The sequence below is a fragment of the Oncorhynchus mykiss genome, chromosome 31, assembly GCF_013265735.2.
Source record: "Oncorhynchus mykiss isolate Arlee chromosome 31, USDA_OmykA_1.1, whole genome shotgun sequence".
Taxonomy (NCBI): Eukaryota; Metazoa; Chordata; class Actinopteri; order Salmoniformes; family Salmonidae; genus Oncorhynchus; species Oncorhynchus mykiss.
The window spans coordinates 12,577,118-12,603,443 of NC_050571.1; the positions used below are offsets into that span (position 1 = coordinate 12,577,118).

At 45.2% G+C, this 26,326-nt stretch overlaps 1 protein-coding gene and 1 pseudogene across 1 annotated transcript; one reads left to right on the forward strand and one right to left on the reverse strand.

The window, feature by feature from the left end:
- Positions 1-5: 5 nt before the first annotated feature.
- Positions 6-18,625, reverse strand: LOC110504591 (annotated as a pseudogene).
- Positions 18,626-18,640: 15 nt separating this feature from the next.
- On the forward strand, positions 18,641-21,151 carry nek12 (NIMA-related kinase 12). The gene is made up of 4 exons (XM_021583351.2): positions 18,641-19,807; positions 19,914-20,147; positions 20,284-20,481; positions 20,556-21,151. The coding sequence occupies exons 1-4, from the start codon at positions 18,802-18,804 to the stop codon at positions 20,618-20,620; spliced, it is 1,503 nt and encodes a 500-aa protein (XP_021439026.2). The 5' UTR covers positions 18,641-18,801; the 3' UTR covers positions 20,621-21,151.
- Positions 21,152-26,326: the final 5,175 nt, after the last annotated feature.

Genomic DNA, 26,326 nt, shown 5'->3' on the forward strand with positions numbered 1-26,326 from the left:
AGTAGTCAGAAATACAATGATTTATTCACCACCAAAGCATGTGACCCCTGGAATGAAATAACTGTTTATGAAGACACAATGTCAAAATATCTTACTAGCCTCATAACATTACTTTCAGTATTCAGGTAACGAAACATAAAATGTTATTTCCCATGTGGTTATTGTTCTAGTCAATTTAAATGTGTGCTGTATTACAGTGGGATGTAAACCTCTGTTCTCATTCTGAGAGAGTGTCAGCAAAGTTATGGCAGCCTAATGAACTGCATGTTCTCTGGAGTTAAGGTGCACACAGACGGATACGGTTTCAACTATTCATCATGTTTTGGAGATCAAACGAATACATTTAACCTGGGGAAAACATGCCGAATAATATAGTGACACGTTTGGTGCGACATATGCTGAGGAAAACAAACCAAATATCATGTTTGATAGGGAAAGAATGTATTGAAAAGTAAAATAACCCACATTTTTCAAATCTCAATGCTTATTTTGTCTAACAAAATATGACTTGGCTCTTCTCAATGGATGGATGTAACGTTCTTCATAAATATAACCTGACACTGGGAAGTGAGAGCTCTGGAAGGCACAGTAATGTCACTACTGCCATCTTACCACTAGAGGGCAGCAGAACTATATAATTGACCAAATCTGATGGGCAACAGGGTAGCCTAGTGGTTAGAGCTTTGGACTAGTAACCGGAAGGTTGCAAATCTGTCGTTCTGCCCCTGAACAGGCAGTTAACCCACTCTTCCTAGGCCGTCATTGAAAATAAGAATTTGTTCTTAACTGACTTGCCTAGTTAAATAAAGGTACAATTAAAATTACATTTACAGAACACAGAGAGAAAGAAGACAGATATTCAAAAATACATCTGTTAGGTTGGAATGGTAGGTAGACGCCGACTGTTGGAATGGTAGGTAGACGCCGACTGTTGGAATGGTAGGTAGACGCCGACTGTTGGAATGGTAGGTAGACGCCGACTGTTGGAATGGTAGGTAGACGCCGACTGTTGGAATGGTAGGTAGACGCCGACTGTTGGAATGGTAGGTAGACGCTGACTGTTGGAATGGTAGGTAGACGCCGACTGTTGGAATGGTAGGTAGACGCCGACCGTTGGAATGGTAGGTAGACGCCGACCGTTGGAATGGTAGGTAGACGCCGACTGTTGGAATGGTAGGTAGACGCCGACTGTTGGAATGGTAGGTAGACGCCGACTGTTGGAATGGTAGGTAGACACCGACTGTTGGAATGGTAGGTAGACGCCGACTGTTGGAATGGTAGGTAGACGCTGACTGTTGGAATGGTAGGTAGACGCCGACTGTTGGAATGGTAGGTAGACGCTGACTGTTGGAATGGTAGGAAGACGCTGACTGTTGGAATGGTAGGTAGACGCCGACTGTTGGAATGGTAGGTAGACGCTGACTGTTGGAATGGTAGGTAGACGCTGACTGTTGGAATGGTTCCATTTCCTCAATGTTCCATTTGTTTCTTAGTGAAAGTTGAGGACTTTTCTAAAACATATTTCTATAAGGTTTGATCAGCTTCAAGTTTGATTTCCCAACTAATAATTTCCCCATCTACAGTTAAGACTCATCAGCGTCTTTTCCTAATGACAACGATGCAGGGTAGAACTGGACGCGCTTAAACTGGTTAATAGGGATATTCATTCCACCCACACCCACTAGCCTGGGTACCTAACGGCTTCCACACCCACTAGCCTGGGTACCTAACGTCTTCCACACCCACTAGCCTGGGTACCTAACGTCTTCCACACCCACTAGCCTGGGTACCTAACGTCTTCCACACCCACTAGCCTGGGTACCTAACGTCTTCCACACCCACTAGCCTGGGTACCTAACGTCTTCCACACCCACTAGCCTGGGTACCTAACGTCTTCCACACCCACTAGCCTGGGTACCTAACGTCTTCCACACCCACTAGCCTGGGTACCTAACGTCTTCCACACCCACTAGCCTGGGTACCTAACGGCTTCCACACCCACTAGCCTGGGTACCTAACGTCTTCCACACCCACTAGCCTGGGTACCTAACGTCTTCCACACCCACTAGCCTGGGTACCTAACGGCTTCCACACCCACTAGCCTGGGTACCTAACGTCTTCCACACCCACTAGCCTGGGTACCTAACGGCTTCCACACCCACTAGCCTGGGTACCTAACGGCTTCCACACCCACTAGCCTGGGTACCTAACGGCTTCCACACCCACTAGCCTGGGTACCTAACGGCTTCCACACCCACTAGCCTGGGTACCTAACGTCTTCCACACCCACTAGCCTGGGTACCTAACGTCTTCCACACCCACTAGCCTGGGTACCTAACGTCTTCCACACCCACTAGCCTGGGTACCTAACGGCTTCCACACCCACTAGCCTGGGTACCTAACGACTTCCACACCCACTAGCCTGGGTACCTAACGGCTTCCACACCCACTAGCCTGGGTACCTAATGGCTTCCACACCCACTAGCCTGGGTACCTAACGGCTTCCACACCCACTAGCCTGGGTACCTAACGGCTTCCACACCCACTAGCCTGGGTACCTAATGGCTTCCACACCCACTAGCCTGGGTACCTAACGGTTTCTCTATTGAACAACACTACAGCTGCATCCCAAATTACACCCTATTCACTTTGTAGGTAACTACTTTTGACCAGGGCACATAGGGCTCTGGTCAGAAGTAGTGGAATAGGATGCCACAAGGTAACACGTCAGCTGGAGCAGAAACGTGACTGGCACCGACTGAGACTACATAAACTAACAGCGGATTGTTGGCGACTTTGGCTCAGGTCAGGGGTAGCCAACCCTACTCCTGGACAGCTGTGCTTTTGCTCCAGCCCTGCTCAAACTAACACCAAATTCAACTACGTAATTGGCTGCTTGTAACCAAGACCATGATTAACTGAATCAAATCTGTTAGAGCAGGGTCTGAGCGAAAGCCTGCACACCCTTCATCTCTCAAGGTCTGCATACCAAATAGAACCCTATTCCCTACATAGGGCTCTGGTCAAAAGTAGTGCACTATTGGCATTAGGTGAAGGTGTAGGTCATTACATTACAGTCTCCCATACAGCCTCTCTATGTTCTGGAGATAGTGGTTCTTTAACTCTTTCCACTTCAGCTTGAAGGCATCAGTCACCATGTCTCAGGGCTCTGTGCTGAGGTGGACCTTCATTGGGATCTCAAACCTCTGGAGTTAAACTAGAGGAGGGAGAAGGAAGGAAAGAGCGAGAGAGAGGAAGGTCATTACAACCCGAGACATAGCCATGTTTCCATTAACTTGTCCATAGATATTTGTCGACATTTAGAAAGTTTGTATAGAAATTTGACTAAACAATGCGTTTCTATTATCCTGTTAGGCAAATTTGCAATCATAAAGCCACGACAGCCTGTATAAGGCCCAACAGTGGAGGTGTCATAATACCCATAAAACCTAGCGGTCAAACAGGGAAAGATTATTGGAATCTGTGTGTGTAGCTGGAAAGGTAGGATGACTGACAATAGTGAAGGTGAACAGGAGGTCAGGTGACAGGAATGGAGGAGACTGAGGCAGGAATTCCTTTAACCACATATTTACTGGGTAGTTTGTCTGTGCTGCATCACAAAGGAAACAGAATAACATGTATCCAATCAAATCACAAAAGAGCGTTGGACTAGTAACCAGAAGGTTGCAAGTTCAAACCCCCGAGCTGACAAGGTACAAATCTGTCGTTCTGCCCCTGAACAGGCAGTTAACCCACTGTTCCTAGACCAGTTAACCCACTGTTCCTAGACCAGTTAACCCACTGTTCCTAGACCAGTTAACCCACTGTTCCTAGACCAGTTAACCCACTGTTCCTAGGCCGTCATTGAAAATAAGAATTTGTTCTTAACTGACTTGCCTAGTTAAATAAAGGTTAAAAAAAAGTAGCTGGAGTTAGAAGTTGCCAGTATGCAGAGGTGAGGTGATCCAAGATCACCTCACCTCTACCAATTATGGGCTGAGAGGTAAAACTGATCTCAGAGGTCTATTTGCATTTTATTTGAATAGTGCGCTTCCATGTTTATATTAGGTCAGCTAGAGCTGGGTGAAGATAATGTGTTGCAAAGAGAGGCACTTTTATGTAAACCGTGATGACATTTAGAAGACTTGGAGCGCAACAACAGGCATAAGTGGCACTGTGAAAGGCGTGTGCGGCACTGTGAAGGGCGTGTGCGGCACTGTGAAGGGCGTGTGTGGCACTGTGAAGGGCGTGTGTGGCATTATTGCTGCGTTCTAATGATAGTCAGAACTAAAAACGGACATTTCCGAATTGCTAACTGGTTGAAGTTATACATATAAGTTAAGTGCTGCGTTCAACCAAATAGCAAGTCGGCTATTTTAGAGTTTCCTAGTTCCGATTAGCATGTGAATGTAGCATTATGACAGGTATGTAGCATTATGACAGGTATGTAGCATTATGACAGGTGTAGGTAGCATTAAGCAATATGACAGATATTTAGCATTAAGCATTATGACAGGTGTAGGTAGCATTATGACAGGTGTAGGTAGCATTATGACAGGTGTAGGTAGCATTATGACAGGTGTAGGTAGCATTATGACAGGTGTAGGTAGCATTATGACAGGTGTAGGTAGCATTATGACAGGTGTAGGCAGCATTATGACCTTTACATTTGAGTTATTTAGCAGAAGCTCTTATCCAGAGAAACTTACAGGAGCAATATGACAGGTATATGTACCATTATTATTAAATACATTTTTGTACTTTTACCCTTTTTCCCCCCAATTTTGTGGTATCCAATTGGTAGTTACAGTCTTGTCTCATCGCTGCAACTCCCCTATGGACTTGGGAGAGGCAAAGGTCGACAGCCATGCGTCCTCCGAAACCAGACCCAGCCAAGCCGCACTGATTCTTGACACACTGCTCCCTTAACCCGGAAGTCAACCACACCAATGTGGAGGAGGAAACACAGTCCAGCTGGCGACCGGAGTCAGCTTTCAGGCGCCCGGCCCGCCACAAGGATTCGCTAGAGCAAGATGGGACAAGGAAATCCCGGCCGGCCAAACCCTCCCCTAACCCGGACGACGATGGGCCAATTGTGCACAGCCTCATGGGTCTCCCAGTCAAGGGCGGCTATGCCTTAGACAGCTGTGCCACTCGGGAGGCCTGTATGTACCATTATTAAAGATGTATGTAACATTATGACAGGTGTATGTAGCACTATGACATGTAGGTTACCTTCTTAAAGACGCCACAGTGCCACACACGCCCACTGGGCTGGGGATCGTTCTCCTCACTCAGTACCTCTCCAGTCCCTAAACACTCAGAGTCCTCAAAGCGCTGCACACCTTGCTGGAACAGTTGGACCAGCGTGTCTTTCCCAGGGAAGTCTTCTGTGGTCAAGTTCTGGAAGGGGTCTACACAGCGGTATGGCTCCACGGAGCGGCAGTAGGTGGAGTGAGCCTTGACCCGTGTGGCCTGGGTTCTCTTCTCCCCAGCCCGGTGAGGTAGTACCAGCCCGGTAAGGTAGTACCAGGGCAGGAAGGAAAGGATTGGGGAGGGTCAGGGGTTAAAGGTCAGGGTGTCAGGTAGAACCTGAGAGGAAATGAGGAGAGGAGCCTTATCGATGCCAAGGATCCAGAGACAGGTAGGGGCTCACTTTAGGCTGATGCCGTCTGGTTCTAGTCCACTCAGTCCAAATAGAGTAGGCCTAATGTTAAAACAGAAAATAAAAGGTATTAATATGTGAAGAAAAAGGGGTTTGTGAAAACAGGAAGAGCAGGGATGGTCAGGTTGGATGTCAGGGATGGTCAGGTTGGATGTCAGGGATGGTCAGGTTGGATATCAGGGATGGTCAGGTTGGATGTCAGGGATGGTCAGGTTGGATGCCAGGGATGGTCAGGTTGGATGTCAGGGATGGTCAGGTTGGATGTCAGGGAGGATGTCAGGGATGGTCAGGTTGGATGTCAGGGATGGTCAGGTTGGATGCCAGGGATGGTCAGGTTGGATGTCAGGGATGGTCAGGTTGGATGTCAGGGATGGTCAGGTTGGATGTCAGGGATGGTCAGGTTGGATGTCAGGGATGGTCAGGTTGGATGCCAGGGATGGTCAGGTTGGATGTCAGGGATGGTCAGGTTGGATGTCAGGGATGGTCAGGTTGGATGTCAGGGATGATTAGGTTAGGATTCTCTTGTCTACCTGTTCTAGACCTCTTGTTATGTCACATGCTGGAGGCTCCATTAAAAAAGGAATGGACTCCCAATCAAAATCCTATTCTCCCTAACCCTGAACTTAACCCCTTACTTTAACCCTAAAACTAACTTCTAAACCTAAAATATACTTTTTACTCTAGCAGGGCAGAAATTTGACAAACTGACTTGTTGGAAAGGTGGCATCCTCTGACGGAACCACGTTGAAAGTCACTGAGCTCTTCAGTAAGGCTATTCTACTGCCAATGTTTGTCTATGGAGATTTCATGGCGGTGCGCTTGATTTTATAAAACTGTCAGCAAAAGGATGTGGCTGAAATAGCTGAATCCACTCATTTGAAATGTCAATGATCTGCATACGGATTACACTTTTATTAAGATTACAGTAGCCAGCTAGCAAATAATACCGTTTACCTGGCAAGTTCCTTATCTTCAGCTGCCAAGCCCGGTCAGTCGATCCCTCTTGCCAGAACGAATTGACCGACTGTTACCTTTTGTGATCTCTGCCAGTAAGGGAACCCGTAAACAATACCTCATTTGATTCCATATTCCTGGGCCAATGAGCTGGCGAAGCAGGATTCTTACTTCCTGTTTGGCGCTTCTAGGTTCTTTTTAAAAGGGGTTGTATATTGTTGAATTGATATCATTTTAGGTTATTAAATGACTCGGATTTTAAGTGGTAAACCGTTGGTTGCATGAATAAAAAAAGCGAGGTAATATCAAACACATTCATTGTATCGTGTATGTTCCGAGAGCATTGGACAACTTTGTATTCGAAGTAAGTTTCTGCAACAAACACCTCAATGGGTATTCATTCACAGACATGTTCAGGGGTGAAAGTAAGGCGGTACAGTCCAGTACGGCGTCCCCGCAAAATAAATAGTGGGGGTACAGTTTACCGATAAAACAATTAATACTACATGCCCCAAAAACGACAGTCTATTACACAATTATGTAATATTACTACACGTCACCTGCATGAAAAATGTGCTTATTGGCTGGAAACTAGGCGGTATAATACCCCGATTGCATTTTGGTTTGAGTAGAACACTACATTTTGATGAGTGGCCGAGGCTGAGGCACGTGTAGTCAACCGTGGAGGCCTAATGACAATCCCAGAATGTCATTACAATACACCTAGGTGTTTTATAGCAGCTGTCGGTTTCCATTCATCACATTGTTGATGCACAGCGCACTGTTGGGGTTTGGATGCTGGAATTATTTTCTGAGTGAACTAATGTGCACAGGTAGCCTACAGGAGCGTCTTTGTTAAGTGATTGTTTGACAATCAGATGAAAACATCATGACTGGTTGTGTTTCTGCCACATTAAAATGCATAGGCGTTGTCCCCATAAGACTAGGGTAAGCTGAGCTTTCCCTAAAGTAAACTGAATTAAATTGTCAAAATGATTTGGCCTAATTAGCTGACTCCTAAAATAGTCTACTACAGCATAAAGCATGATTTGGTCATTAGCTGACTCCTAAAATAGTCTACTACAGCATAAAGCATGATTTGGCCTAATTAGCTGACTCCTAAAATAGTCTACTACAGCATAAAGCATGATTTGGTCATTAGCTGACTCCTAAAATAGTCTACTACAGCATAAAGCATGATTTGGTCATTAGCTGACTCCTAAAATAGTCTACTACAGCATAAAGCATGATTTGGCCTAATTAGCTGACTCCTAAAATAGTCTACTACAGCATAAAGTATGATTTGGTCATTAGCTGACTCCTAAAATAGTCTACTACAGCATAAAGCATGATTTGGTCATTAGCTGACTCCTAAAATAGTCTACTACAGCATAAAGCATGATTTGGTCATTAGCTTCTTAAAAATAAGCTGTGGATTGTTCTGAATCACACCTACATTCGGAAGGGCCCACAATTCTTCTTCTGTGGGTTTTATGGCAGACAACAACCCAAAAAGGTGTGTTGTCGCCACCAACTGTAAGGGTTGAAACCCCCCAAAAATGTAAATAAGAAACCCATACGTAATAGTGAAACTAACTTAATCCACCCTAATAAAAATAGTACACTGCCAAAACAAACTTTCATTTTCCATATCTCCCTTCTCAGGCTGTAGGACCTGAGAGGGTGGTACGGCTGTAGGACCTGAGAGGGTGGTACGGCTCTAGGACCTGAGAGGGTGGTACGGCTGTAGGACCTGAGAGGGTGGTACGGCTCTAGGACCTGAGAGGGTGGTACGGCTCTAGGACCTGAGAAGGTGGTACGGCTCTAGGACCTGAGAGGGTGGTACGGCTCTAGGACCTGAGAGGGTGGTACGGCTCTAGGACCTGAGAGGGTGGTACGGCTCTAGGACCTGAGAGGGTGGTACGGCTCTAGGACCTGAGAGGGTGGTACGGCTCTAGGACCTGAGAGGGTGGTACGGCTCTAGGACCTGAGAGGGTGGTACGGCTCTAGGACCTGAGAGGGTGGTACGGCTCTAGGACCTGAGAGGGTGGTACGGCTCTAGGACCTGAGAGGGTGGTACGGCTCTAGGACCTGAGAGGGTGGTACGGCTCTAGGACCTGAGAGGGTGGTACGGCTCTAGGACCTGAGAGGGTGGTACGGCTCTAGGACCTGAGATGGTGGTACGGCTCTAGGACCTGAGAGGGTGGTACGGCTCTAGGACCTGAGAGGGTGGTACGGCTCTAGGACCTGAGAGGGTGGTACGGCTCTAGGACCTGAGAGGGTGGTACGGCTCTAGGACCTGAGAAGGTGGTACGGCTGTAGGACCTGAGAGGGTGGTACGGCTGTAGGACCTGAGAGGGTGGTACGGCTGTAGGACCTGAGAGGGTGGTACGGCTGTAGGACCTGAGAGGGTGGTACGGTTGTAGGACCTGAGAGGGTGGTACGGCTTGTTCCAATATTCCATGTAACTCCAGGAACCGCTCAGCCGCATCCACTATGATTTCTATCTTCCTGGACCTTCTCTCCACCTTTGCAGTGTCATTAATCACCATAGCTATAAAGGCCAAAAAGTCAATCTTAACCTTTAAAATGTCAGGATCCTGCTGGTGAAAGGCAACATCTGCAGCCTGCAGTGAAGGTCTATCCAGCACCGTGGACTCTGGCTTCCCTGGCTTCCCTTGCTTCCCTGGCTTCATGGCTTCATGGCTTCCCTGGCTTCATGGTTCCCACCGCAATTCCAACATGTCACATATTCATCACTTTTATAACACATATGATCTCTGCTTCTCCCTTCTGCAAACACTTGATACATGACCAAAAGCTTTACAATGATCCCACTGCATTGGTCTTGGGATCTCTGACTCTGTAGTTAATATACCCTAACTGCACTGGAGTAGGGAGAGACTCAGAAAAGGTTGGTGACCACTGAAATATACCGAACAAAAATATAAACGCAACATGCAAGAATTTTAAAGATTTTGCTGAATTACAGTTCATATAAGGAAATCAGTACATTTAAATAAATACATTAAGTCCTAATCTATGGATTTAATATGACTTGACAGGGGTGCAGCCATGGGCAGGCCTGGGAGGGTATAGACCAACTAACTAGGGAGCCAGGCCCAGCCAATCAGAATGAATTTTTCCCCACAAAAGCGCTTTACAGACAGAAATACTCCTCAGCTCCCTCACTGACGATCCCACAGGCGAAGAAGCCAGATGTGGAGGTCCTGGGCTGGCGTGGTTACACGTGGTCTACGGTTGTGAGGCCGGTTGGACGTACTGCAAAATTCTCTAAAACAACGTTTATGGTAGAGAAATTAACATTACATTTTCTGTCAACAGCTCTGGTGGACATCCCTGCAGTCAACATGCTAATTGCACACTCCATCAACACTTGAGACATCTGTGGCATTATGTTGTGAGACAAAACTTCACATTTTAGAGTGGCCTTTTATTGTCCCCAGCGCAAGGTGCACCTGCCCATGCTATTTAATCAGCTTCTTGATATGCCACACCTGTCAGGTGGATGGATTATCTTGACAACAAGATAACATGTAAACCAATTTGTGCCCACATTTGAGAGAAATAAACTTTTTGTGCGTATGGACATTTTCTGGGATCTTTTATTTCAGCTCATGAAACATGGGACCAACACATTACATGTTACGCTTAGATTTTTGTTCAGTGTAGATGATTGTTGAGTTGCGACTGTCAGTGAAAAGCAGACTCAACCAGGCATATCGCAATATTTAAAAATACAAATCACAGAAAAACTGTTTGGAAAGCAAATGGCTATTGCTGTAAAGCTATGACAATGAAAACACTCCAATCTGTCTTTTCAATATTCTTATCTTAGTTGAGTGAACAGTAGCTTATCTTATCTGGCACCAGCGGAGAACACCGGCCATATCACCAGTGAATGTGCATATTCACTATCTTTATCATTCGGTCAGTGACAGAGTGACACTTTGTTTTTGGATAATAATTAGATGGACGTCATATTTTATTTGTCTCCCCTTCTCGTAGGCCAGTTATATGGATCAGACAACATTGTTTTATTGATCAGTTTGTCAGTGACAGCAGAGTAGGATATCCTGTATTGTTTGTAGTATTCAAAAGAAACCTGTGCTCTCACTTGGGTGTCCCATACCGGTAAGAAATTAAATCTAATTTCCCCCCTGGACATTTACAATGTTTAATTGACCAGCAGTGTACACATTTCACCCCCCTTTATGTACAGACAGGAGTACATACATCTTCTTAGCCTGTGTCCAGGACATTCCTGCCGGCCAAACCCTCCCCTAACTCGGACGACGCTGGGCCAATTGTGCGCCGCCCCATGGGTCTCCCGGTCGCGGTCGGCTGTGGCTGAGCCTGGACTCAAACCCAAAATCTCTAGTGGCACAACTCGTAGACCACTGCGCCACTCGGGAGGCCCCTGTGTGTCCTTTTATGTACAGGAGTACATTTTTAGTTTATTTTTAACCTTTATTTAACTAGGCAAGTCAGTTAAGAACAAATACTTATTTACAATGACATCATACCCCAGCCAAACCCAAACGACACTGGGCCAATTGAGCACCACCCTATGGGACTCCCTATCACGGCTGGTTGTGATACAGCCTGGAATTGAACCAGGGTCTGTAGTGACACCTCTAGCACTGAGATGCAGTGCCTTAGACCACTGCACCACCCAAGTCTTATTCGTCTGTCTCTCTTTACAGAGCATTTCATTGGTAGCTTTTGTTGTGTCATTACTAGGACATAAAAAAAATTATGCAACAAATGAAGAAAGGCAGGCAGAGAAATTAAACGATCGATTGTGCCATCGCCTCCGAGAGAACGCAGTGCTCCAATGTCAGGTGTGACGACCCTCCCACTCTGTCTGCCATTCTTTCTCTTTGCTCTCGTTTTCCTTGTTAGGGACTAGGCCTGTATGTGTCCTCTCATACCCAGAGAGGCCTGTTCCTTAATAGGATGTCGGTGGGCGGAGCCGGGAGGGTCGTCAGTGAAATGGGACACACCTGGGCTCGGGTACAACTTTCCCCCATTCATTGAGGAGACCATCTCCACGCAGACACGCTGTTATTTTTTGGGGGTTGAGGCTTGTTTGTTTTGGCACCTCAACACCCCTTATTATCAACATTATGCACACACCCACTCACTTATACTACTGATTACACACCATTTACTAATAATATTTTAATTTAATATAACTAATAATACACTGCTCAAAAAAATTAATGGAACACTAAAATAACATCCTAGATCTGAATGAATGAAATATTCTTATTAAATACTTTTTTCTTTACATAGTTGAATGTGCTGACAACAAAATCACACAAAAATTATCAATGGAAATCAAATTTATCAACCCATGGAGGTCTGGATTTGGAGTCACACTCAAAATTAAAGTGGAAAACCACACTACAGGCTGATCAAACTTTGATGTAATGTCCTTAAAACAAGTCAAAATGAGGCTCAGTAGTGTGTGTGGCCTCCACGTGCCTCTATGACCTCCCTACAACGCCTGGGCATGCTCCTGATGAGGTGGCGGATGGTCTCCTGAGGGATCTCCTCCCAGACCTGGACTAAAGCATCCGCCAACTCCTGGACAGTCTGTGGTGCAACGTGGCGTTGGTGGATGGAGCAAGACATGATGTCCCAGATGTGCTCAATTGGATTCAGGTCTGGGGAACGGGCGGGCCAGTCCATAGCATCAATGCCTTCCTCTTGCAGGAACTGCTGACACACTCCAGCCACATGAGGTCTAGCATTGTCTTGCATTAGGAGGAACCCAGGGTCAACCGCACCAGCATATGGTCTCACAAGGGGTCTGAGGATCTCATCTCGGTAACAAATGGCAGTCAGGCTACCTCTGGCGAGCACATGGAGGGCTGTGCGGCCCCCCAAAGAAATGCCACCCCACACCATGACTGACCCACCGCCAAACCGGTCATGCTGGAGGATGTTGCAGGCAGCAGAACGTTCTCCACGTCGTCTCCAGACTGTCACATGTGCTCAGTGTGAACCTGCTTTCATCTGTGAAGAGCACAGGGCACCAGTGGCGAATTTGCCAATCTTGGTGTTCTCTGGCAAATGCCAAACGTCCTGCACGGTGTTGGGCTGTAAGCACAACCCCCACCTGTGGACGTCGGGCCCTCATACCACCCTCATGGAGTCTGTTTCTGACCGTTTGAGCAGACACATGCACATTTGTGGCCTGCTGGAGGTCATTTTGCAGGGCTCTGGCAGTGCTCCTCCTACTCCTTCTTGCACAAAGGCAGAGGTAGCGGTCCTGCTGCTGGGTTGTTGCCCTCCTACGGCCTCCTCCACGTCTCCGGATGTACTGGCCTGTCTCCTGGTAGCGCCTCCATGCTCTGGACACTACGCTGACAGACACAGCAAACCTTCTTGCCACAGCTCGCATTGATGTTCCATCCTGGATGAGCTGCACTACCTGAGCCACTTGTGTGGGTTGTAGACGCCGTCTCATGCTACCCCTAGAGTGAAAGCACCGCCAGTATTCAAAAGTGACCAAAACATCAGCCAGGAAGCATAGGAACTGAGAAGTGGTCTGTGGTCACCCCCTGCAGAACCACTCCTTTATTGGGGGTGTCTTGCTAATTGCCTATAATTTCCACCTGTTGTCTATTCCATTTGCACAACAGCATGTGAAATGTATTGTCAATCAGTGTTGTTTCCTAAGTGGACAGTTTGATTTCACAGAAGTGTGATTGACTTGGAGTTACATTGTGTTGTTTAAGTGTTCCCTTTATTTTTTTGAGCAGTGTATATATATTTAATATATTTGTTATTCCTTCATCTCCATGTTATCTCCCTCTTTGTTACGGGCTACGAGCCGGTTCGTGACACCGTGAAGAGTAGTGGATCTTACCTTCAGGTCATTTCTTTCCTTCCACCATGATGATGTGGTAGCCAGACTTGGTCTTGATGGGAGGGTCTGTGTAAATGGGTCCATGGTGCTGTTGGGTAGGGCGAAGGCAGCGTCCTGGAAGGGTCCAGTCATAGAACCTCTTGTCATCCAGCCCAGATCACCCAGACACAACCAGGATAACAGCACAGTCAATATTGCCACAGTCACAAAGGCTAAAACAGGGGTGTATTCATAAGGCAGACACTGTTGCAAAACACACGTGAAAAGCCGGGGGAACGCAAGAATGTGTATTTTTGCGAGACTGACCTTGAAAAAGGTTATGTCTCGTTTTGTTTTGGATTTTCTCAATGGCAATATTAATCGGATCATTTTTGTACCCCCTCTCCTTGAATTTTCTTTGCGTCTCAGCCATATTTCTATCGAAATCTGATTGTTTTTTGCAAATTCTTTTGATTCGACAGAATTGGCTGTAGGGCAAACTATTTTTCAAGGGAAGTTGGTGATAACTATCAGCCCTCAAACTGTTACGATCAGTAGGTTTCCTGTAAAGATCAGTGTTTCGAACATTATCTTCACACAAGATCAGAAGATCAAGAAAACTGATTTGACATGTATCAGATTGCATAGTAAATCTCAGTCTTTAATTTAAAGACCCTTGCTCCCTTCGGTCTCAACGTAGACTTTGATCTGAAGCCATTCTTGTGATTGTAATCGTTTGTAAGCTTGTGTAGTCTAATATGAATCTATGATCGCATGCTATCCATTCGGTTTTTGTATGCTGTTCTTTGTATGCCATTTTAACATTTGAGAATTAACCAACGATATTAGGACACACTTGGCCATGAATACGACACCGGTGTGTCTTTTGACACTATATAAACGAGTCACCCTGCAGTGTTTGTGATTATACCCTGATGAAGACAGCTTGGCTGTTGAAACATAGTGCTATTACATTTTTGCATCTGAGCTCCTAGAGTGTACGGCTCTCCTTTATTTTATAAGTGTTCTACTCCGCTAGCCAGCACCTCGCCTAAATAGGTGTTCTACTCCGCTAGCCAGCACCTCGCCTAAATAGGTGTTCTACTCCGCTAGCCAGCACCTCGCCTAAATAGTTGTTCTACTCCGCTAGCCAGCACCTCGTCTAAATAGGTGTTCTACTCCGCTAGCCAGCACCTCGTCTAATAGGTGTTCTACTCCGCTAGCCAGCACCTCGCCTAAATAGGTGTTCTACTCCGCTAGCCAGCACCTCGCCTAAATAGGTGCTCTACTCCGCTAGCCAGCACCTCGTCTTAATAGGTGTTCTACTCCGCTAGCCAGCACCTCGTCTTAATAGGTGTTCTACTCCGCTAGCCAGCACCTCGCCTAAATAGGTGTTCTACTCCGCTAGCCAGCACCTCGCCTAAACAGGTGTTCTACTCCGCTAGCCAGCACCTCGCCTAAACAGGTGTTCTACTCCGCCAGCCAGCACCTCGCCTAAATAGGTGTTCTACTCCGCTAGCCAGCACCTCGCCTAAACAGGTGTTCTACTCCGCTAGCCAGCACCTCGCCTAAATAGGTGTTCTACTCCGCTAGCCAGCACCTCGCCTAAATAGGTGTTCTACTCCGCTAGCCAGCACCTCGTCTTAATAGGTGTTCTACTCCGCTAGCCAGCACCTCGTCTAATAGGTGTTCTACTCCGCTAGCCAGCACCTCGTCTTAATAGGTGTTCTACTCCGCTAGCCAGCACCTCGTCTTAATAGGTGTTCTACTCCGCTAGCCAGCACCTCGTCTTAATAGGTGTTCTACTCCGCTAGCCAGCACCTCGTCTTAATAGGTGTTCTACTCCGCTAGCCAGCACCTCGTCTTAATAGGTGTTCTACTCCGCTAGCCAGCACCTCGTCTTAATAGGTGTTCTACTCCGCTAGCCAGCACCTCGTCTTAATAGGTGTTCTACTCCGCTAGCCAGCACCTCGTCTTAATAGGTGTTCTACTCCGCTAGCCAGCACCTCGTCTTAATAGGTGTTCTACTCCGCTAGCCAGCACCTCGTCTTAATAGGTGTTCTACTCCGCTAGCCAGCACCTCGTCTTAATAGGTGTTCTACTCCGCTAGCCAGCACCTCGTCTTAATAGGTGTTCTACTCCGCTAGCCAGCACCTCGTCTTAATAGGTGTGCGTCCCTTTTTCTTCTAGACCCTCCCGCTTTGTTGCCTTGGCGTCTGTTTGGTTCCTAGTAGAGGTTGACCGATTCATCGGAATGGACGATTAATTAGGGCCGATTTCATAACAAATCGGTAATCGGCATTTTTGGACACCGATTGTGGCTGATTACATTGCACTCCACGAGGAGACTGCGTCGTGGCAGGCTGACTACCTGTTACGCGAGTGCAGCAAGAAGCCAAGGTACGTTGCTAGCTAGCATTAAACGTATCTTATAAAAAAACATCTTAACATAATCACTAGTTAACTACACATGGTTGATGATATTACTAGTTTATCTAGCTTGTCCTGCGTTGCATATAATCGATGCGGTGCCTGTTCATTTCTCATCGAATCACAGCCTACTTCACCAAACGGGTGATTTAACAAGCGCATTCGTGAAAAAAAAGCACTGTCGTTTCACCAATGTGTACCTAACCATAAACATCAACGCCTTTAAAATCAATACATAAGTATATATTTTTAAACCTGCATATTTAGTTAATATTGCCTGCGAACATGAATTTCTTTTAACTAGGGAAATTGTGTCACTTCTCTTGCGTTCCGTGCAAGCAGAGTCAGAGTCAGCGTTTCAATCTACTACTTGAAGTAGTTGTTCTCCTTCCTGGCTCATTGCGAACTATGTGAAGACCATTCCTTCCTAGCAAAGACCCTAATTAATTTGCCAGAATTGTACATAATTATGACATAACATTGAAGGTTGTGCAATGTAACAGGAATATTTAGACTTAGGGATGCCACCCGTTAGATAAAATACAGAATGGTACCGTATTTCAGTGAAAGAATAAATGTTTTGTTTTCAAAATGATAGTTTCTGGATTTGACCATATTAATGACCTAAGGCTTGTATTTCTGTGTGTTATGTTATAATTAAGTCCATGATTTGATATTTGACAGAGCAGTCTGACTGAGGGGTGGGAGGCAGCAGCAGGCTTGTAAGCATTCATTCAAACAGCACTTTCCTGCGTTTTGCCAGCAGCTCTTCGCAATGCTTCAAGCATTGAGCTGTTTATGACTTCAAGCCTATCAACTCCCGAGACTGGGCTGGTGTAACCGATGTGAAAGGGCTAGCTAGTTAGCGGGGTGCGCGCTAATAGAGTTTCAATCGGTGACGTCACTCGCGCTGAGACCTTGAAGTAGTTGTTCTCCTTCCCCGCGGCTTTTGTGGAGCAATGGGTAACACTGCTTCGAGGGTGGCTGTTGTCGATGTGTCCCTGGTTCGGGGCGAGGAGAGGGACGGAAGCTATACTGTTACACTGGCAATACTATAGTGCCTGTAAGAACAGCCAATAGTCAAAGGTTAATGAAATACAAATGGTATAGAGAAAGTCCTATAATAACTACAACCTAAAACTTCTTACCTGGGAATATTGATGACTCATGTTAAAAGGAACCAAGACCTTTCAAATGTTCTCATGTTATGGGCAAGGAATTTAAACATTAGCTTTCATATGTTCTCATGTTCTGAGCAAGGAATTTAAACATTAGCTTTTTTACATGGCACATATTGCACTTTTACTTTCTTCTCCAACACTGTTTTTGCATTATTTAAACCAAATTGAACATGTTTCAGTATTTGAAGCTAAATTGATTTTGTTGCTGTATTATATTAAGTTAAAATAAGTGTTCATTCAGTATTGTTGTAATTGTCATTATTACAAATAAATCAAATCGGCCGATTAATCTGTATCGGCGTTGAAAAATCTAAATCGGTCGACCTCTAGTTCCTAGAGTAAAGTTTACGTTGCAAAACATTTTGCAACAGACCAAAAGATTTGCAACAGTCTGCAACTAATGAATACACCTCCAAGTTCTCCCATCTGAACAATATTATTGAAAAATGAACAAGTGATAGACAGCAAGACGGAGGATGCCATCTAGTGGATATTTTGGATACTAACAGACATCACCCTTTTCAACTACATGATAAACCAATACATTACACTACCATAATAAACCAATACACGAGAGATCGTAAAGGTGAATGTCTGTTAGTTGCTGTTAGCATGGGAAAGGCTCTCGTACCCCGTGTCTGGCTTTGTCTTCACTGTACTGGAAAAGCCACTTCACTGAAGCGAAAACCGGACTTCAGTTTCTCCATCGCCTCCATGCATTTACCATGTTTCTCACACAGGATATGTCTGACCTGGGGAATACATTAAAACAACATAGCTAGTCAATTTAGCTAGCCGTCTATGCTCACATGAGTACACACTGTAGCCAAAGACATTACAGCATGGTGTAACATAGACTAGCTATCTCGCTACCTACCTTAACAGAAGTGCCTCCTTTTCGTCTTCTCTTCCTTTTTTCCTTTGTCTCCACCCCCTGCAGCAGCTCCACCTGAATGATAACGTTCAACATAATAACATGACTAACATGGAGATGGCTGCCTAGCTGCTAGCTAACTACTGTTGTAAAGTTAGCATGTTTTTCAATCCAACATGCCTAGTCGATTTAGTGATGAATAAAGTAACCTTTGCCTCCCTTGGCACCTTCCCCCCTTCCTTGGCACCTTCCCCCCTTCCTTGGCACCTTCCCCCCTTAGGTGGCATTCTTGAAAATACCCTTTACAGAAAACGAATGGGACAACTGGAAATATAACTTCTAGCTAGCCATCTACTACAAGACACGCGTAGTCGTGATGTTTCTGCTTTATAAATGTGCGCTAAACTGCGCGGAAGTAAACGAGAAATTGCGCATGCATCATCCAGTTTAGATGTTTTGAACAATACTAATTTCCTATACGCACCGTTTTTATATCAAATCGTTTTCCAATGCATATTGATTTTTAAAAGCTATTTATGATGTGTGCTCACTGGGTTTCCTTGTGGTAAATTACAATGTTAAGCTTCACTGGAAAAGTTTCTGAACGCAACAGCATTTCCGACCAAATAAAGAAACCCTGTTATTTACCGAGTGGGCTGAGCCAGACGGTTACTATGGGAATCAGACACAACACAAGGTTCAAGGTGACTTTTGTTTTTGTTGTGCGAGAGTTTCTCTGATACAAATACTTGTACTTCACACCAAGACATGGAATGTACATTTTTTTAATCTCATTAATTGAGATGGCTGATAACTAATGAACATTTTACAAACGATAATGGAATTGTACAAGAAGATTCTGTGTCTGGGAAGAGGTGGAGCAGCAGAAGTATTCCTGATGAAACACGCGGAGTCTAAGAGACTGCATGCAGTGAAAAGAATACAAGCAGACGACTCTCGCAAAACAAAGACCAAAGAGGCCATCCTACAAGAAGCTGAAATCATCAGGAAGCTGAATCACCCTCACATAGTGACCTGCAGCGAGGCTCTCTTTGACTCAAATGATGGATACATCTATATAGTCATGGACTACTGTGATGGAGGGACACTGGATGACAAAGTCAAAGAGAGAAAGACAGGGGACTATTTCCCAGAGTGGATGATAATGGAGTGGTTTGTACAGGTTACCATGGCAGTCAGCTACATTCACTCAGCTAGAATCCTCCACCGGGACATCAAAACCTCCAATGTGCTTCTAACTAAGAGAGGCGTGGTAAAGGTGGGGGACTTTGGAATATCCAAGATAATGACCAACACAGTGGATATGGCTCGTACCTGTGTTGGTACCCCCAGCTACCTGAGTCCAGAGCTGTGTCAGGACGTCCCATACAGTTCGAAGTCTGATGTCTGGGCACTGGGATGCTTGCTGTATGAGATCTGTTCTCTCAGACCGCCGTTTGCTGCCTCCAACCTGCTCAGTCTGCTCTCTAAGATCATCAGAGGAGAGTACAGCCCTGTTCCCCAGACCTACTCAGACAGCATCACCCCTCTGGTCAAGATACTGCTCTGTCCGGTGCCTGAGGACAGACCTAGTGCTGGAGCCATACTGGACATGATCTATGTACGGGAACATCTCAGAGAGTTTGTCAAGCACAGGGAGATAGAGTTAGCAGTGTATGATAATGTAGACTCCAGATCCATACCCCTCTCTAGTTGGGTCTGTGAGTGTGTGAGAACATCTGGCTCTGTGAGTTCACCTGCAGATAAGAGCCTGGCCGTGACTGCAGAATGGAAGGAGGACAGCAGCAGTGACAGTAACTCTGGTACTCTGATTACATGCTTAACTCTTGCATTGTTTAGGCCCTATTGTGTTTATATGCTGTCTTTGGTGCTTGTGTGACACTATCTCTCTCGATCTCTCTCTCTCAGGACCACTTCCGCTCACACCTTCCTATACAGGGGAAGAGGAGGGGGACAGTACAGAGCCCTGTCCCAGAGATAATGAGGAGGTAGAAGGTGATGTGGTCAGCGTAGGCCAGTCTGACTACTCTGAGGACTTTGATGACGACAACAGCTTGTCTTCCATAGAGGAACACAGAGAGGACGAGGCAACCTCTATAACTTTTAACTCTGTCACGGAGGATGTCTCTATGGACGCTAATGGTAAATCTGATAGAAACAATTAGGTCTAATAAACAATGTTTTGCTCATTCAAAAGCTGTGTGCTTGATCCTCATAGATAATCCACTATTAAGATTACATTTCAGTATCTGAATCAACCATTTACGTCTGTGTACAGTGACCCCTGAAGTGGAGGACCCTAGTGAGTACCCTGATGACTTTGAGGAGGAGGAAGACGAGGATGTGATGATGGTGGTCCACTATGCCGGTGCTGCTCTGGAGCTCTCTGCAGAGGGTGATGGGGAGGAGTTTCAGCTGAGGGACGCAGGGGGTGTGGCTGTCACACTGAAGACTCTGAGAGACAGCTATATCATGGGTAAGTGTGTGTGTGTGTGTGTGTGTGCCTGCCTGCCTGTCTGTGTTGTTGATTGTCTATCTGTGTCATTGCAGAGGGCATCGGCCCCTCTCTCTACGAGCAAATCAGCGAACACTTTGAGAGACGGTCTCAGCCCTGAAGACCAGCAGCCACACTTGAAACACACACTGGGGACCTGACCATCTGGAAAACTGCAATCTCATATTCACTCGCAACCAAGAGGGTCAACTGTGTTAAAACATTTAAATGGTGGAAACAACCCCCCAAACCTGGACTTCTGATGCACCATGACATTACCTGTAGGCCTACGATGCAGCAAGTTTATGTTGGGGAATGATTTGTCATCCATCATTGTTCATAACATTGTAAACAGAAGAGGGTGCTATCAGGCTTTTCATTGAAACTGTGGAGGGGAAAATACCCTGAGTTGCTGTGGCAGTTCACAGCCCAAACTGATTTGAGGTTTCATGACACCGGTAGCAAGTTAAAAGATTAAAGGAGATACCACCTTGAAGTGTGAACATATGTGGGTAAGACTGTGAGAACACCCTCCTTCAAAATACCTTGAAGTGAAGTAAGCAGAAATCTGAAGGGGTTTTTGTTGGTTCCCTCCTGGAGGCAGTGAAACTGTAGAAGGTGCTTGAAAAATAAAGAAAATTGATTCGCTTACGATGTCAAGTAGAAACTTTCCTTATTTATCTATTTAATTACTTCCATGTAAATGCATTTCTATGTTGTCTCAATGTTTTACTTCATGTACTACTGAAGAAATCCCATTCATTTTTACTGAAATGTTTGGCAATATGCTAAACTCAGCAAAAAAATAAACTTCCCTTTTTCAGGACCCTAGCTTTCAAAGATAATTTGAAAAAATCCAAATAACTTCACAGATCTTCATTGTGAAGGGTTTAAACACTGTTTCCCATACTTGTTCAATGAACCATAAACAATTAATGAACATGCACCTGTGGAACGGTCGTTAAGACACTAACAGCTTACAGACGGTAGGCAATTAAGGTCAGAGTTATGAGACCTTTCTACTGACTCTGAAAAACACAAAAAAATAAAGATGCCCAGGGTCCCTGCTCATCTGCGTGAACGTGCCTTAGGCATGCTGCAAGGAGGCATGAGGACTGCAGATGTGGCCAGCGCAATAAATTGCAATGTCCGTACTGTGAGACGCTTAAGACAGGTGCTACAGGGAGACAGGGCGGATAGCTGATCGCCCTCGCAGTGGTAGACCACGTGTAAGAACACCTGCACAGGGACAGGTACAGGATGGCAACAACTGCCTGAGTTATACCAGGAACCTCCATCAGTGCTCAGACTGTCTGCAATAGGCTGAGAGAGGCTGGACTGAGGGCTTGTAGGCCTGTTGTAAGGCAGGTCGTCACCAGACATCACCGGCAAAAATGTCGCCTTTGGGCACAAACCCACCGTCGCTGGATCAGACAGGACTGGCAAAAAGTGATCTTCACTGACGAGTCGTGGTTTTGTCTCACCAGGGGTGATGGTCGGATTCGCGTTTGTCGTTGAAGGAATGAGCGTTACACCGAGGCCTGTACTCTGGAGCGGGATCGATTTGGAGGTGGCGGGTCCGTCGTGGTCTGGGGCGGTGTGTCACAGCATCATCGGACTGAGCTTGTTGTCATTGCAGGCAATTTCAACGCTGTGTGTTACAGGAAAGACATCCTCCTCCCTCATGTAGTACCCTTCCTGCAGGCTCATCCTGACATGACCCTCCAGCATGACAATGCCACCAGCCATACTGCTCATTCTGTGCGTGATTTCCTGCAAGACATGAATGTCAGTGTTCTGCCGTGGCCAGCGAAGAGCCCGGAACTCAATCCCATTGAGCACTTCTGGAACCTGTTGGATCGGAGGGTGAGGGCTAGGGCCATTCCCCCCAGAAATGTCTGGGAACTCACAGCAAGAACTGGCAAATCTGATGCAGTCCATGAGGAGGAGATGCACTGCAATACTTAAATGCAGCTGGTGGCCACACCAGATACTGACTTTTGATTTTGATCTCCCCCTCCTTTGTTCAGGGACACATGTTTCCATTTCTGTTAGTTACATGTCTGTGAATCTTATGTTCATACAAATATTTACACATGTTAAGTTTGCTGAAAATAAACACAGTTGACAGAGAGAGGATGTTTATTTTTTTGCTGAGTTTATGAAAGAGGAATCTTTATCAGCACATTCGTCTGGTCTGTCATTGTTCTGCCGAGTTTGAAGCAACCAACAGAGATGTAAGGTAATGCCTGTTAGTTAGTTAGATAAGCAAGACACCCCTAATCTATTTGTGTTCCATAGTATGGGTCGTGGGGTTGCAGAAACTGTTTCAGAGGATATCTGCATGTCCCAAATGGCACTGTATTCCCTATATTGTGCACTACCAATGGGCCCTGGTCAAAAGTAGGGCACCATATAGGGAATAGGGTTTCATTTGGGACGTAGCGTTGTTTCAGAGTATGAGATGGTTATCTCTGCTGTCTCATGATTTCCTGTCATAACCCAGAAATGTTTTCCTTTGCCTCATATTCTCATCGAGACCCATTCACACATCTCCATGATGAGGGGACATTCACACATCTCCATGATGAGGGGACATTCACACATCTCCAAGATGAGGGGACATTCACACATCTCCATGATGAGGGGACATTCACACATCTCCATGATGAGGGGACATTCAGCAACACTTGAAGGACAATGGAATTAAATGAAAAGCGTATTTATTGCTAAACATAGAACCAGCGTGTTTCGGCCTTTCACCTTCATCAGGTTTTTCTTCGAAGCCAAAACGTGCTGGTTCTACTTTTAGTAATAAAGAAACTGTTTTTTATTCAATTCCATTGTCCTCTGTGTTGCTGGATCTCCTCGCTCCTCAATTCTTGCACCTTGTTTGGAAAGCGAGTTGACAGCAGTGATCCCTTCCCTTTGCACATCTCCATGAGGACAAACGCCCGCCCAGACACAAACATATTGCAATGATAATGATCAACATTTAATTCATAATGATCAACATTTAATACAGCAGGGAGGGAACAACATTCTGTACTGCCCTCTACTGGCCAGAGAGGAAATTAACTTTCCAACTGTTGGAGGTTATGCAATGGATTGTGCTAAATTTGGTTAAAAGTCGGCCTGCGACCATTTTAGAAAATCCCCGAAAAGTACACAGTAATAAGCCCCTCCCATGTGGTTGAATCATAGGAGTTTCATGTCCGTCTTCACACCTCATAAGCTTTATTTAGCTCAGCTGTGACCAAGTGGAGCTAAACAATTAGTATCACTTGTTCTTCCTACGTACACACATATAGATGACATAGGTCATAGGTCACAAGTAAGGTCTGACAGATCTGCCTTGCGTCCCAAATGGCATCCTATTCCCTCTATAGTGCACTACTTTTGACCAGGAGCCATAGCTCTCTGGTCTAAACCTGTATAGGGAATAGGGTGCCATTTGGGAGGCGTATTCTGTCTCTGCTTGCTCATCATTGCATTATGGAAAGTTGGAAAAACCGGTGGGCAGGTGTAAAAAGTACCTAATTGTCATACTTGAGTAAAAGTAAAGATTTCTTAACAGAAAATTACTCGCGTAACAGTGACGCGGTAAAATACTACTTGAGTAAGTCAAAGTATTTTTTTTTAGTATACTTAAGAATTAAATGTAAAAGGATAAATTCCAAATTCTTTATATTAAGCAAACCAGACGGCACCATTTTCTTATTTTTGTTATTTACGGATAGCCAGGGGCACGCTCAAACACTCAGACATCATTTACAAACAAAACATTTGTGTGTAGTGAGACCACCAGATCAGAGGCAGTAGGGATGACCAGGGATGTTCTCTGTTTAGTGAGTCCACCAGATCAGAGGCAGTAGAGATGACCAGGGATGTTCTCTGTTTAGTGAGTCCTCCAGATCAGAGGCAGTAGAGATGACCAGGGATGTTCTCTGTTTAGTGAGTCCACCAGATCAGAGGCAGTAGAGATGACCAGGGATGTTCTCTGTTTAGTGAGTCCACCAGATCAGAGGCAGAGAGATGACCACAGATGTTTTCTGTTTAGTGAGTCCTCCAGATCAGAGGCAGTAGGGATGACCAGGGATGTTCTCTGTTTAGTGAGTCCTCCAGATCAGAGGCAGTAGGGATGACCAGGGAGGTTCTCTGTTTAGTGAGTCCACCAGATCAGAGGCAGTAGAGATGACTAGGGATGTTCTCTGTTTAGTGAGTCCGCCAGATCAGAGGCAGTAGGGATGACTAGGGATGTTCTCTGTTTAGTGAGTTCGCCAGATCAGAGGCAGTAGAGATGACCAGGGATGTTCTCTGTTTAGTGAGTCCGCCAGATCAGAGGCAGTAGGGATGACTAGGGATGTTCTCTGTTTAGTGAGTCCACCAGATCAGAGGCAGTAGAGATGACCAGGGATGTTCTCTGTTTAGTGAGTTCGCCAGATCAGAGGCAGTAGAGATGTTGAATTGGACCATTTATGAATTGGACCATTTATCTGTCCTGCTGAGCATAAAAAATATAAGGAGTACTTTTGGGTGTCAGGGAAAATGTATGCAGTAAAAAGCACACTATTTTCATTAGGAGTGTAGTGAAGTAAAATAAAAAGTTGTCAACAATATAAAAAGTAAAGTTACCCCAAAAAACTACCCCAAAAAACGACTTAAGTAGTACTTTCCACCACTGCCACTGGTGGGTAGGTGGGGGAGAGGATGGCATTTCCAGGTAACATTTTGATCTCCCACGTATTTTGAATAATGAGATATTTTAACAACCTATTGATCTAAGAAGTGAACACAGCAGCTCCCTCTATTGTTTGGGAATTCCACACACTGTTTAGTGGCATTATCCATCCACGTTCCACAGTTCCATTTTCTCTATCAGTGGATATATCTCATTGTGAGGTCTGTGTGATGAACATAATCACATGAGGACTTCAACAAATAGATGGGTTGTGAGCGGAAATGTGTTGCAGGATTCATATCATCACACCATCTGTCCTCTTTGAAGTTTCCCACACAAAACACGCACACACACACACACACACACACAGACACCCATGCAAGCAAACAAGCTTAGTTGAAAAGTGCTGTATTAGAGACAAGATAGACAGGATGAGATATGGACTGCCTGTAGTGCATAGCTGTCTGAGTCAGGAGAACTAGGAATGGCTTCCTATCATCACACAATCTGACATCAGAAATATCCCCCTCAACCCATATTCTGTACCTTGTCACTCATCTCTCTGCCCACACACTGATGGTGTGCAGACATATGTAAAGAAAGCAACACCTTCTGACTGTTGACTGGAACTTAAGGCACCTTTCAGAATCCAACCACTTTTAGAACCAAGTCATCATATTTAATAGAAATAATGTTTACGTTAGAGATCAGACTTTAAACCTAACATCACCTCAGCACCCAGACGAAACACATCAACAACTCAAATTTGATGTTAAATATTCAATGTCAGCCACAGAAATCAGGTGGTGTACATACCAACATATTGGGGCATACTCCATTCAGATACGTTGAATTGTGTTGTAATGTAATTCATTTTTTTTTTGAATGACCTCTTACTATGTGGCCAAGCTAGAGAATGGTCTTTTGGTTTGAGGGAGGGTGAGCGTTCTAGGGGTGAGGCAAACCCTAAACAAACCACCATTTTAAAAAGGCCTTTAATAAAGTCTGACTGAAATTAATATATAAATTCGTATGTTTTATTTTGTTGATTCTCTTATTCAATGGGTAAAAGTAATGTATAGCAACCCCAGGTGTAAAATAGTCAATAATGGCTACTACTGTTGTAACGTCTGCTTCCAACTCACA

What these genes read in the sequence shown, in the direction of transcription:
- nek12 (XM_021583351.2), top strand. Translation starts at nt 18,802, where the DNA reads ATGAACATTTTACAAACGATAATGGAATTGTACAAGAAGATTCTGTGT. An exon ending in CAGCAGTGACAGTAACTCTG is followed by an intron (nt 19,808 to 19,913) that starts GTACTCTGATTA and finishes TCTCTCTCTCAG; the next exon opens with GACCACTTCCGCTCACACCT. An exon ending in TGTCTCTATGGACGCTAATG is followed by an intron (nt 20,148 to 20,283) that starts GTAAATCTGATA and finishes GTCTGTGTACAG; the next exon opens with TGACCCCTGAAGTGGAGGAC.